The sequence below is a fragment of the Ursus maritimus genome, unplaced genomic scaffold (genome assembly GCF_017311325.1).
Source record: "Ursus maritimus isolate PB19 unplaced genomic scaffold, ASM1731132v1 scaffold_10, whole genome shotgun sequence".
Classification (NCBI taxonomy): Eukaryota; Metazoa; Chordata; class Mammalia; order Carnivora; family Ursidae; genus Ursus; species Ursus maritimus.
This window is the reverse complement of record NW_024423344.1, coordinates 6,444,628-6,459,225: the sequence shown is the minus strand read 5'-3', so window position 1 is coordinate 6,459,225 and position 14,598 is coordinate 6,444,628. Positions and strand designations below refer to the sequence as shown.

Genomic DNA, 14,598 nt, shown 5'->3' with positions numbered 1-14,598 from the left:
ACCTCGACCTGTGAGGTGTCCCCTGCTTCATGGAGGTCATGTGTGTCACAGTTTCCTGTCTGTCCCAGCAGGACCTTTTAATTTCACATGAACAAAATCCTTTCTTGCAATTACCTAAAATATGTGAAGATGCCCTTTGCAAAAGCCGCCCCCGTTTCCCCCCTACTTGAGGAAGAAGTTGGCCTGGCTCACCTCGATAATGTAGAGGACCACGTTCTTATAGAAACAGTACAGGATGCACTTGGTCACCCGATTGTAGCTCCAGGCACCGTGGACCAGCAGCAGCTTCTCCAAGTAGGAAAACTGAGGGGGGAAAATGGCAAAGTTCAGGAGCGTCCATCCTTTAGGAACAAAAGTCACAAAATGTCCTTCGGGGACAGACAAGGTTGAGGAAGCCAGATTCTGCAGAGAACTTGAGAAAACCATTCACTTCCAGAAACTAAAGACAGAGCTTTCAGGTCCAGTGAGGACAACTGAACTCTCCTCTTAAATCTACAAACTTAATATTTCCCCCAAAGGCCAGTGTGGACTTCTCATTGTTATTCTTGTGAATTCTGTTTACACAAATACTTTTTTAGGGTCTTAACTCTTAGGAGAAGGTGACCTCTTAAACTGGAAGAAAAGCAAAGCATGGTGGCAACCAGATGCTTCTATCCCATCAGATCTGATGGTGACTTCAGGAACAAGGACAGGAGCCCTCGCACACCAGTACCTTTTTTTTTTTTTTTAAAAAAGGATGCTCATAGATACACGACCTATTTCCACTGTCAGCTCACACATTAAAAGCAATTGCACATGCACAGAGATGCAGAGACGCTCAGGCACAAACACACAGCCTTACCCGCCACACCATTTTGTTCTCCTTTTTTGCTTCCAACTAGTACAGAGTACCTCTTGCTAGAGTGCGATGCAGTCAAGAAAAGCAAGAAGCCAACAAGCGGCTGATACTAAGGTGACAGGGATGGAACGGCTCTTGCAATTTGAAATACTGAGAACTATTCAATAAAATCCCTGAATCCTCTTTGGGCAGGGGGTCTTTGGGCACCACTTGAATCCTATCCCCTCAGCCTTCTCTTTGCCTGGCTTCACTTTCGGAGCCTACTTCACAAAGGTCCCCCAAAGCATGAGCTGGAGGAAGGGAAGTGAGTTTTTTGTTGTTGTTTTGTTCTGTGAACTATGATGCGCTCTGGCATGAAGGCACCATTGGGGCGATCCTGTTTGTTTGTTTATTTATTTATTTTGCTTTTTATTTTTTATTTTATTTTATTTTTTTAATGTTTTTTTATTATGTTATGTTAGTCACCATACAGTACATCCCTGGTTTCTGATGTAAAGTTCGATGATTCATTAGTTGCACATAACACCCAGTGCACCATGCAATACGTGCCCTCCTTACTACCCATCACCAGCCTATCCCATTCCCCCACCCCCCTCCCCTCTGAAGCCCTCAGTTTGTTTCTCAGAGTCCATAGTCTCTCATGCTTTATTCCCCCTTCTGATTACCCTCCCTTTCTTTATCCCTTTCTTCCCCTACCGATCTTCCTAGTTCTTATGTTCCATAGATGAGAGAAATCATATGATAATTGTCTTTCTCTGCTTGACTTATTTCACTTAGCATTATCTCCTCTCTTAAAAAGTTAAAAATTGAGCTACCCTATGACCCAGCCATTGCACTACTGGGTATTTACCCCAAAGATACAGACGTAGTGAAGAGAAGGGCCATATGCACCCCAATGTTCATAGCAGCGTTGTCCACAATAGCTAAATCGTGGAAGGAACCGAGATGCCCTTCAGCAGATGACTGGATTAAGAAGTTGTGGTCCATATATACAATGGAATATAACTCAGCTATCAGAAAGAATGAGTTCTCAACATTTGCTGCAACATGGACAGCACTGGGACGATCCTGTTTAAATTCATGATTTCTGCACACTGATTAGCCTTGGACTGCACTGACACCCCCCTTGGTTGCCTTGAACTAAAACCTTAATTCCCCCGTACCAAGTCCCAGGGCAGTCCTTGGGCTCGTTCTCTTAGAAGAGATAATCAGGCTAGATTGAGAACATCCATAAACTTCAGAAATGCTTTTGCTGTTGCAAACTTCCTATTAATTTCTGATTACTTTTGAAATTAAATTTAACTATCGGTAGAAAAGAAAGACTCTGATTGGAAATGTAATTTTTTTAAGGAAACATTCTCTTTCAAGAAGAAGCCACATAATAATTTTCATTAGCCCTGAAGAAGGGATCTTAATCGGACATGACATCACATTTCGTGAGTTCTTCCAGGAGATCGGGGTAAGGCGGGTCACTCAAAAGCTATATGGCCGCTTCAGAATGGCAGGAGTAGGTGCATATGGAAAAATAAAACTCTCCATAAAAGCTCATTAAGGATTCCAAAGGGGAATGGGGAATCATAAAATAACTGGCTAAACAAATAAAAAGGAAGTTTGTGTTTGACCCGGACCCCCTGATGTTAAACTTCAGTGGGCACAGAGAACACCTGCTGGAGTCATCCGGAATGACTCAACGTTAGCGCTACAATGATTTGTTTTGAGGGGAAAAAAAATACATATATCCTAAATCAAATGCTATTTTCAGGAGGTCATTCAAAAAATGTTAAGAAGGTAGGGGATGGGAATGATCGTCTCCTGAGGAGAACAGGCAGCTGGGGCCAGAGGCACCATATCCTCCGGCTGCCAGCACAGGCCGCCCATGGTCAAGGCAGCATATCAGCAGGCGGCTGTCAGTCCCAGGGGCTGCGCTGTGGATAAAAGCACAGGCAGGCAGGGAAGAAGTAGAACTGGAGCTCTGCCTATTTCATCATTTTCCCCAAGGACTGGGAGCTAATGTTTTTTCTTCTGTATATAACCTTCCAGGGCACTGCCTCAAAAACCCAATCAAAAATGTATTCATCCAAATGCAGTAAAGTGACAAAGCCCAAGATGTTAACTTCAACCAGAGACATTTATCATTTCATTGGGGGCAAAGAGACGCATAAAATTGTGGCCTCTCTTGCTTCTAACTGAAGTGCAGGAGGCACTGTGTCAGGTGGAGACGGTGTAAGGCAAAGAGCAATGCTACCCTGAAGCAACAGGACTTCTACCTGATCGTGGGCAGGACCACGGACAGGAGAAACGAAGACCCACAGACACGTGCGGCCATTCGTCACTTCCTCTGGCAGTGGTGACTATTACACCGGTGGGGCAAGAAAATCCCTAACTCTAACTACCTCTCCCCTTCCTACGCTTCTTTGATGCTTTTAATTTGAAGAGAGCAATTGCTCCAGATTCCACAGCCTATTAGTATGCAGTTTCAATAAAGCAGGTCATGGAATCTCCCTTCCCCAGACATTTTAAAGAAAAAGACAGACAAATATTTGCCTGGAACTCCTAGGAAACCTCTAAAGATCCCTGCCAGCCACATGATGCTATAACTCAAGTATTTAATAATGCTGGGGTGTATAACATCTACAGTTGCTGACAGACTACAGGAAGCAGGAGTCCCACAGGCCTCGGAGTGGCTGACTCGGGAAAGTGAATGGGCAGGTGTGCAGGGCTGGTCCCCAAGGTCACGTCCAGGTTTGGTGTTCTCTGACCCTGGATGCGCGGACCTGAGGCAGGTCACCCAATGTGAAGGAGCCCCAGTGTTCCCACCTGTACAATCAGAATTCCTTCCCCTATCTACTTTAGCAATTATCTTGAGGATTTATTTGAAATCCACAGAGAAACAAGATTGATTTCATGTACTTTCCAGAGCCATGAGGATTTTGTAATTCCTCCCTGTGTTTGCGGAACCACGAGCTGGGAGGGAATCTGAGAGGTGATCTAATGCAGAGCCCCGCTCTGGGGAGGTAGGCCCCAAAGCTGCACAGGACCAGCCTGCAGCCCTGGGTTGTTGGCAGCTCTTTCACAGTTTATATGCAGCCCCTGATTTCAGCTTGCCGGGATAAAAAGCCATTATTACCTTTGCTCATGTGATTAAGGTTAACACATTCTTCAAATGACTAAACCCTGGAAGGACATGAGGGAACCTAGCTAACCACCAAATAAGCAGGCATTTTACCATGACATACTGCAGTCTGTTGACAGGAGGAAATGATCAGTGCCCACTATGAGGCCTAGATTTTCTGGACGATCAAGCAGGCCAAATGATCTAGATATGTCACCTAAGGCCGGGAGGTTGGCTATTTTCCTTCACTTTTTGGCTATCATTGAGGAGTAGCCTTGCTTTCATCCTCAGGCCATCTGTTCAGTGAACTACAAAGTGCATCAGGAACTCTGCAGGCAGCATCTGATCCAGAGAGGAATGGGCTGAACTTGGCCTAACAGCAGGAGGCTGTTTGCCACTGACCGGGGGTTATGGCTACAACACCCTGGTTATGGCTACCGAGAAGGTGGCAGTTGTAAACCACTGCTTTCCTCTGGCCTCGAATGCCTGAGGAGAGAATTTTCTAGCACCTTCTGAAAAGAGGACAGATTCTGGGATGGGGATGGTAGAGAATGGATGTAATGAGCACAGCCATTCTTTAGCAGGGGATGGCTCAAGGAAAAGCCCATGCAGCAGATGTGGGAGTTGAGATTGAGAGACTATCATTAGTAGGATCAGACACCTATCTGTCAGGAATGACGCCCTGCCTGGAGGACAGAAAGCTTGGCCAACCTCACAGCTAGCAAAAACCACCACAATCACCACAACAACCAGCAGCACAGGGCCTTTAAACTGCACAAGATCAAGGCCACAGAGAAATCCGAATACTCTGGTAATTTTGTCTAGACACAACCTCAAAAGGGGTGGCAGAGTTCTTACGGCTGGACTGAAGGTCAAGCATCAATAAGACCTTCATACCCATTGGATGCCTATGACAAGACAGCTGGTCAACCATGCCTCTGACCTGAGCGATGGCATAATCCGAGTTGTTGGTTGCTTGCATGCCTTCATTCCCGCTGATTCCTACACCCACGTGAGCTGTCTGGATCATTCCAACGTCATTGGCACCATCCCCAATGGCGAGGGTGATGGCCTTTACTCGCTTCTTAACCACATCCACTATCTCAGACTTCTGCAGAGGAGACACCCTGTAAGAGAAGAAAGAAATGATGACTATATGCGTCTTTCCAGAGGAAACGGCTGTAATCTACATTTAGCTGCATTAAAAGGGCAGTTATTGGACAATTTCCAAATCCAATACATACATTTTATGCTCATGTGCAAAGAAGCTTTCAGAAAACAGTAGCTTGTGGCTTTCAAGTATTTGCCAACTACACAGATGAAATACACAAGTCAAAACTAACTTAAAACACAGCCTGTTTGTAATCACTCTGCCCAGTGGGAACCATACGTGCAAACTCCTCAGAGGCACATGTGCCCCCCCTGCATGATAAAGGCCAGGAAGCTAGTTACAGAGGGCTTAGGGAATGTCTTCCGAATAAATCAGAAAACTAGCACAGACCCCATATTTGCTTTGCTGTTCATCACATACAACCTAGGGCTGGCAAGGGAATTTTCTGTAAAACCTGCTTTCACAGAAGGGAAAAAAAATTGGCAGGACTTGAGAAGTACAGAAAGAGGACCAGAGTGAGAGAGAAGAAGAAAGCCTTCCCCTTCTCCCTCTCGGAAATAGAGGCAGTGTCTGAATGGCAGCCAAGGCAGGAGGATTTTAAGAAGAGGGGGAGGGTGTTGCAGGGACAGAAGGTCTACCAATGCTCAACTGTGCAGAAGCACAGCCCAAAAGGGGGTCTTTGCTGAAGAGGGGTTGTTTCTGTAAGGAATCAAAGAATGTGAGCTATTTGTCATAAGCCCTCAAGTCATCTGGGAAGAAGACCCAATATAAATCTATGGGGTCTAAAGCTCAGCAATGTTAATTATAATGAAGTCTTTGTTCAGAGGGTAAGACCAGACAACACAATGACTTGATAAAACTACTAGTACTTCAGGACTGATTTATTTTAAATTCTGAACTGGTGAGCTGATAGTCACTTTGGGAAATTTACAGGTAAACTCCTGAATGACTAAAACACACACACACACACACACACGCAAACACGCGTGCACACACATACCACACATGTGTGCACGTGCACACACAAACACACAGTAAAAGGCCCTTCCGGGTTTCCCAGAGATATACTAGCTGCACCCACATACGCACTATACTTGTAAACTAGAATAGACACTTAAAGACTTTCTCAGTAGAACTATGACCTCTCATATGGCCTCTGTCAAAATATCAGTTTCCAACAAAAAACTTAAAATTTACCTTACATTTAATTTTACCAACCTAGAGACCTATCTGTGTTTGGGGAGATGGCAAGTTGAATTTAAAGCACAGTTACTCTGAGAGCTCTTGCTCAAAGAAATGAAAATTAGCAAGTTAGAAAAACAGAATCTATAGGTTGAAAGGCCTTTAGGAGCTAATGTTGTATGATCTACTATCTCTTTTATCATTTTCACAGTGATTTTCAATAATGGGAGTTTACTGCCTCCTAGGGCAATTGCAACCATTAAAAATTATTATTATTACTTTTTTGTGGTTGATAAGCTGAGCATACCTCAAAGTACTAATCCTGTCCTCTGGGTTAGGCTAGAACAAGTATAACTTTTTTCAAATATTAGGAAGGCTGAACTAGAAAGACACCTTATCAAATCCTTCCTCCAAAAGTTCAGTATCTGCTAGCTCACCCATGATTTAATAGGCATGCTTCAGAACTTACAAATAACTTCCAAGTACGATCTTCCAGACAGCTACAAACTGAGCAGAACAGAACAGAATCACCATCTCCCTGGAGCAGATTACTAGACCTAGGTAATATATATATATATCCTAACAGGAAATCACTGGAAGCTTTACTCTGTCCATCACTGACCCTCCAGGCATCTAAATGTAAGCAATTTTCATGGACAGGGATATAAGCTGTAGCTCTTCCTTCCACACTTGGGCAAGGGCTACTTGGAGCCAAGGGCTGACCTGGACATTCCTCTCTCATTAAACTCCTGATTGGCAGACACAGCTCTCACAATTCTCATCTGCTACACAAATGTGATTTTCCATTTCATCTCTAAGCTCAATAGAAGCAGAGATCAAATATGGTATGGAGAAAACAATGTAGGATTCGAAGTTAAATAACTGGGCATGACCTTCTCCTGTTCCCTATACTACTTAAAAAGAGGAAATAATTCTGAATTCTTGTCTTTCCATCAGTAAAAATGGGGAAATGAGAACCAGCCACCTCATGAGATGGTTGATATATATATGTGAAATCATTATTTTAACTTGCCATGTGAAACAAATGTTGTCTCCTACCCCACCTGCAAAACTTTTATTGCTGGAAAAAGAAAATTGGACACATCTGAGAACTGCATACCATCTAATCCATGGTTCCCTGTAAGCATCATGGGGTGCTGCAGTGGGAAATTATTGATTTTCAAGGAAAATACAGCAATATCTCTCACATAGCACAACATACTAGCTCAAAGTAGCTCACAGTTTCAATGTTAGATCATGCTACATTCCTTTTTCTTTAAAGATTTTATTTATTTATTTATTTATTTATTTATTTATTTATTTATTTATTTATGAGAGATAGAGAGAGAGTGTGTGGGTGAGCCCACACACAAGGGAGAGGCAGAGAGAGAATCTCAAGCAGACTCCCCACTGAGCATGCAACCTGACGCATACCTCAATTTCTTGACCCTGGTATCAGGACCTGAGCCAAAATCAAGAGTCAGATGCTTAACCAACTGAGCCACCCAGGTGCCCTACTACATTCCTTTTTATGACATATCTTTGTGAAGCTGAGTTTTCACAGCTGCTATGACACAAGCAAATAGCTTGTGAAAAACCAACGTGGAACAGGAAATGAGGGACACAGCATTCGTGCTTTCTCCAAGGTTGGAGAAGGTGTACAACGCCCAACAGGTGCACATACCATAGCACTGGCAAGTCATTATGGTTATTTAAGGACGAAAGAAAGGATGATTTCTTTCTGGCTATGTGCGTTAGTGTTTCAAATGCCTGCTAAGTTGTTAGGACATAAATACTTCTTAAATTGTCTGACCTTCCCTTCCTAACAGTTAGAACTGTTCGGTGTTATTTCTTGGCTTATGGGCTTTGCAAAGGAATTACTGAGACACTAGGGTACGGTGAATGCAGAGAATCTGGGAACCTCTGTGTTGATCCCTTCTCTCCATGGTTACATCAATCACTCTTCCAGTACAATCATTCACTCACTGAAGTAGAGCTTCACCACTATTTAATCTCGAACTCTTCTTTTGCATCCACGAACATATCACGGGAGCACATCAGACCGACATTTAAACAGCACTCGGTAGCCTGAGGCTGTGACTCCTTGAGATTTCACATGCCACCCAAGTAATCCGGTATGCTGGTCTCTTTATCAGCTGACCTAAAGTGATGTAGAGCCAAAGGAGGTCTATAGGGCAAAAGGGGAGTGTGCAGGGCAGAAGGCTCAACCACACGAACATGGTGCTGGGGAGGCAGGAAGGGCTACGGGGGTGGCATGGGGAAGCTCCTACACAAGTCCATGGTTTTCTTCAAGGTTAAAGTTGGTGCTTTTGTGTCAAGGGGTTTAGCAATAAGCCAACCAACAAGCAAGTAGCAAGTCAAATATACTCTCTACATTTGCCACTCTGGGATTTGAATCTCCAGCAAATCAAGTCATGATTGTGATGACTTTAAGCAAAATCTATGAAAGTCCAACAGCTGCCTTTTCCCAAAAAGCAAGAATAAAGGGAGGACCTGACTGGGGTATATAAACCAAGTCATACCCCAGCATTTTAGAAGCATGAAATTCTCATCAAGGATTTATTATGCCCTCAGCTGTGATGCCTTGAGAAAATATAATTCTAGCACACACAAGGGGCTCAAAACAGATGTCAAACAGCTAATTTCTACAGAACTGAACAGGCACCATTACGCTTCAGCCATACATACTATTTTAGTATGCCAAGTTGCCATGAAGCACAAACCAGCTCTTTTTTAATCTTAATTTGTAACCTGGAGTCACATGCCACACTTAAGTATTCCCAGCATATAGTACATTCAACCTATAAAATAAGAATTTCAGACCACAACTGAGCTAAGCTAGGCACTTGGGACAGTTCTATAACCTATTTTAGTGCCTTATGAATAAAAACACAAAATCAAAGATCTTTAATCAACTGGAGAGATATTCTACCTACTTTTTTGGCTAACACAATAGATTCTAAAATAAAAAATAAGTTTTCCTTTAGAGACTTAAAAAAATTCAGTATCCTGAAGTATCGAATTTTATGGGATATGTGTTCCTGATATATTTTTTTAAAGATTTATTTATTTGAGAGAGAGAGAGAGAACTTGGGGGCGAGCAGAGGAAGAGGGAGAGAATATTAAGCAGGCTCCATGCTAAGAGGGGAGCCCCACATGGGGCTCGATCTCACGACCCTGAGATCACGACTTGAGCTGAAACCAAGAGTTGGACATTTAACCAACTGAGCCACCTAGGCACCCCTGTGTTCCTGAAATTTTAAAACTTACTTTTTAAAACTATTTCAAATATAATAGTTAAATAGAACTTTGATAACTGCTTTTCTAAAATTAATGATCACGCATTAATTTATCTGATCTACAAAAGCCCTCATCTCAGAATGAATTTCTAAATTCTGAATTGCAACATCATCTGAGAAAACTTAAATCCCTTCCCTTCTCAGAGCTCAGGGGTCTCTTCTGTCAAAGAGGGGTAAACCTCTATTACTGATTTGTAGACTGACCTCAGTAGGGCCAGGGGAGTCACAAGAAACTCCACCCAGGGGCACACAAGAGAACTTCAACTAGAGCCACAATACTCACTCGTTAACCAGATTCACTAAATGCTTTTACTAATTGGACTCCCAAACTTCTTTATTCCATATAGAAAGTCCTTATGACAGAAAAGGAAGTTTAAAGACCACTGACCTAGATCAATAAGTCTCGAATTTTAAGTAAGTATCAGAATCACCTAGAGAGCTTGTAAAAATATAGGTTTTGATTCAGAAGTGTGCATTTAACAAGCTCCCAGGTGATGCTGACACTGCTTGTCTATGGACAACACTGATGTAGTTAGCACTGACCCGGACAAGATCACAAGATCCCTCTGGTTCAAAGTTTTAATTAGCTAAGCTTACATTTCCATAGCATAAGACACATGTAAAATTTTCATAAAGTGACATTTAACAATTACCAGGAACACTGAATCTCATCCCCTTCTTTCAAGCTTTGTATATGTTGGTTCTTCTTTGCTTTTAACCCCCAAATAGTGAGTACAAAATAGGGTTGGAATTTCATTTAAAATAGTATTCCAATCTGAGTGTCTCACATAAGAGGCTGAGAAAGAGGAAGTACTAACCAAAAATATGATCTACAGGACTTTGTAAGCTTTTTTTAGTGATGCAGAAACCAACGACTATGATTTAAGGAATGAAAAATTCGATTTTCCTGATAACTTAAAGATAATTATCCTTATGAAAGTGATTCTCTTTCCTTAAAAAAATTAAAATATTATACCTTATTTCTCATAGCAGCCAGTAATCCTAAATGTTTCGAAAATTGCAACATCTTAAAAAAAATCTCAGTTTGCAGATAAATGAACACCTTAACATAGAGATCTAAAATCTAAAATCAATTAAACTACCCTATGTATCTGTTTAATAAGTGCTTCTGTGGCTGACCAACACCCATTCTGACCCCTGTATTCTTTCCTTAGATGCATTTAGTGCACTGATGCAGGGCCAGTTGTCCAGGTCTCCTGGACAGTTTTACCTTTCTGGAACATTCTATCCTGGTGCTCTGACCCAAAATGTATGACTCTCAAATTTAATCTCATGCCTCAGTTCTTTAAGTGCATCTCACCATAGCCTTTAGCTCCAAAAGCAGATCATGTTGGCAGCTTGGGACAGTCCCTAGAGCAGAGCGGCAGATGGGAGGCTTCAGGGGAGAGGGGGCCGCAGGAAGGGGTGTCTGGGCAAGCCCAATAGGTACCTGAGGCTACCTAATGTGTAGGCACAAAGAAGTGAAATTTAAACTCCCTCACTCAGTGGTTCTCAAATACACTTAAATGCCCCTTCATTATAAAAATGTACACATAGAGAAAGAGCTATCTTATACACAAGGAAGCCATAAGAGATGGTGTCTCAATGCCTCACAAAGATGTAATTGAAGATGTGGTTCAGGCTTTACTTCAAAAATTCAGTGCCTGACCAAGATGCGGCCTCATAGGGTTGGGGGTGGAGCAAAACATTCTCAAAAGCACAGAGGAAAAAACCATCCATGAGATAATGGGTTTGAGAGGGTAGCACCATGCACCTAGTTGCTAAATGAGCGACATAGACAGACTTTCAGGGATGAGCGTCTCTGGCTTTGGTTGCTTTGGCAGTGAAGGGTTCTATCCTACCGCAGCATTTCCTCCAAAAACTGAGATGTTATGGAGGCTCTGCTGTGGAAGGATTTCTCTCCATCCTTAAAATGTTCAAACCACATTTGATTGGCAATATAAAAGATGGGGTTTCCTACAAAATGCCATATGACCGAAGTTGCTATTCTTTCAATAACCTTATAAAAAGGCTGCCTCATAAAAGAGAGGACAGGATGACAGACCACAAGGGGGAATGTCATGGACACCAACGTTTCAGGAACTGATCCTGGAATGATTTAACAGGTACGTCTCTTTCAATTAACTCAATGTATGCAGTGTAATGATTATACCCGTTATGGGGGATGTGTTTGTCTCCCTCACCTTCCCCTTCCCCTTCCCCTCCTTTTCCATCCATCCCTCTCACACCCCACCCCAAATGCTAACCCTGTCATTTTTATGGCAGATGTTCAATAAACAGTGACTACCGAAGTCATGATTCTAAGATGAATTATATCTCTAATCATAACCATGAAGAATAGGAAAAAAACACAATTCTACTTAAAAATACACTTTCTTTCTTTTGTTTTTAAATATTTTATTTATTTATTTGACAGAGAGTACAAGCAACGGGAGTGGCAGGCAGGAGAAGGAGACTCCCCACTGAGCAAGGAGCCCGATGTGGGACTCAATCCCTGGAGCCTGGGATCATGACCTGAGCTGAAGCCAGATGCTTAACCAACTGAGCCACCCAGGTGCCCCCATGAACTTTCCTATAAATGGAAACATGCTATTGGTGTGTAATTCTGAAAGACTACTTCTACTCACAGATGGAGATAATGAAAGCAATACAAAAACAATGGTGCACCTCTGTGAGATCTAAGTTTATCACCCACAGAAAGGAGTTAGAAAGAGCCCACTATTCCTGTGGTCTAGGGTTGGACACTGTTTGCAAACTTCCTCACTGAATACGCCAGTGGCCTTGATTCTGTTTTCTACCAATATCCTTAAAAACGTTATAGGCTTATTATAGGCTTTTTATGACAGCTCTTAATGACATGTAACAGACAACAATCCTTGGCTTCACATAGGGCTCTCCTGGGAAGGGCTACCACATAAGCCTGGGCTTTTGTCCCCTGCCTCTTTCGATCCTCATGCTTTGACTACAATAAGCCAACAGTTAGCTCCTGAGTATCATCTTGCATAAGCACTTTGAGGGCTTAACCCATACCAGCTTACCAAGTCTTTTCTTACCCAGTGTCTCAGGGATGTCGGGCAATGAAAATCATCCAAACAAAGTCTTTACATTTAAACACCTCACCCCGTATTTGCTCCTTGCAGCATGATTTCAGTCTTAAATCACCTTCTATCATAATCTCAAATACCTACATACCTTTGTACTATTAGTAACTTTTCAACCCAGTGCCCAGTAGAATAAGCATTGACTTTGCTGGCAGAGTGAAATGATGGACCTAGATCTCATTATTGGTGATACAAATCTGCATGAAATAGCTATGAACCCGGATATAATCCAGCCACCCTTGAGACATACAGGCCAGTATGCCACCAGAGCTGCTAAGCAACTAATCGAAGAGCCCAGATGTTCTGATGGCATTGCTTATTTGGGGATGTTCTGACGACATTCCCTGTGTGAAGGCTGGCTCCCTTCGGTTACACTGTAGGCCGAATACACACTGTTGGTACAATGTGACAAGTCTGACTGTGCCAGGTCAGGCAGGAAACACGTAGCTGTGTCATCATTCTGCTTTGTAGCTTGGTGGTGGAATTCCACAGTCATTTTAGGAATTTAACACATATTTGGGCATATATCAAATTCAAATTGCAGAAAGCTTAAAATTTCCATCCTAAAAGCACGAAGATTATTTTCGACATGGTAGAAGAATTCATTTTTTTCAAAAATACTAAACTTAAATCTTTCCACACTCCAGTAGAGACCTCAGCTTTCAGAAAGAAGAGATGAGCTCTCCTTCACACTCTGTCATAAAGGGGGAGGAGAACGGAGGGGCAGCCAGGCAGGCTGAAAGCGAGAGAGAATACGAGAGCTTTTTAAAAACACTATTTGTATAAATTGGCCACTCTGACCATATACTAACAACTGCTAGTAATAATTTCCTTGTTGTTTAAAAGGTTCCAATATTTAATACTGTAGCTAAGGGGTCACTGATTACCTCAGTGTTACACACACTCATACACACACGCACTGCACAAAACGTGGTCTTGATTCTCCTACCTTTTAGTTTCAAACCTTGAAAAGCAACTTTGCCAGTGTCTTAATCAAAGTATCGTACACTTTCACCTTAGATGCACTGTCCGGGCTTTAAATATGGATAATGTTACGACTAGATACTAGTCACTCGAAGTTACCCTTATATGGCCCCTAAATCTTGATTTCAAAATCCAAATAACTTCTCAACAAACAAGAATTCTCAAGGGGTGGGGGGGAAACAAACTCTACGGACTGCTTTGGGGATGAGGTGCTACATTTATCACTGACCTTAATTACTATTTGGTGACTGCCGTCACCGGCCTGTGAGCCTTCTCTTCTATCCAGCCTGGGAGGGAGCGATCAACCATCGTTCAGTTGTGAGCTGTGAGGGAACCCGATATTCTTTATTCACCGAACAAAAACCTTATAACCTGATCCTGCCTGTGCTTTGGCCGTAAATGCTGCCCGCGCAGCTGAGGCTTTCAGAGGGGCTCTCTGGGAAAGGGAGGACACCCTGTCTGCCCGAGATCAGCTTACTCCACAACCAGAAAGGGCTCACTTTGAAATAAGTATCCCCTGCTTGGGGGTTCAGAATTTATGCATCCGTACTTGTGTCCATGACAATTTTATTGCATGTCCAGGAAACAGAACAATTAAAGGGGTGCTCCTACAGGAGTCTAGCTTCTGAAAACCTAACATCTCCCATGAAATGATACAGAATATATCAAGATCTGGGCAACCACACTTGATGTAAAAATTTAATAGGTCGTATGTTGTGAATTACATACGGGTTTATATTCACTGAAGTCAACTGGCTATAGTCTGTTTCTTCCTGTACTAGGCTGAAAAGAAGGGCCCAGACTAGGAAGGCTGGGATTTAAATAAAAGATATTAGATCCTTCTGTTCCCAGGCTGAAACAGGGATTAGAATAACACATTTAAATACCTTAATGTTTTTAGCACAAAAAGCATTAATTCGATACTCTGC

The 14,598-nt window shown here is 42.5% G+C and overlaps 1 protein-coding gene across 1 annotated transcript in view; it reads right to left on the bottom strand.

Moving 5' to 3' along the window:
• LOC103664303 (phospholipid-transporting ATPase IB) overlaps nt 1-14,598 on the bottom strand; it is a 565,982-nt gene that overhangs the window by 214,276 nt on the left and 337,108 nt on the right. The window contains exons 26-27 of the mRNA XM_040621665.1: nt 4,894-5,077; nt 193-303 (exon numbers count right to left, since the gene is read on the bottom strand). Coding sequence (XP_040477599.1) covers nt 193-303; nt 4,894-5,077 — 295 coding nt within the window. The remainder of the gene's footprint in view (nt 1-192; nt 304-4,893; nt 5,078-14,598) is intronic.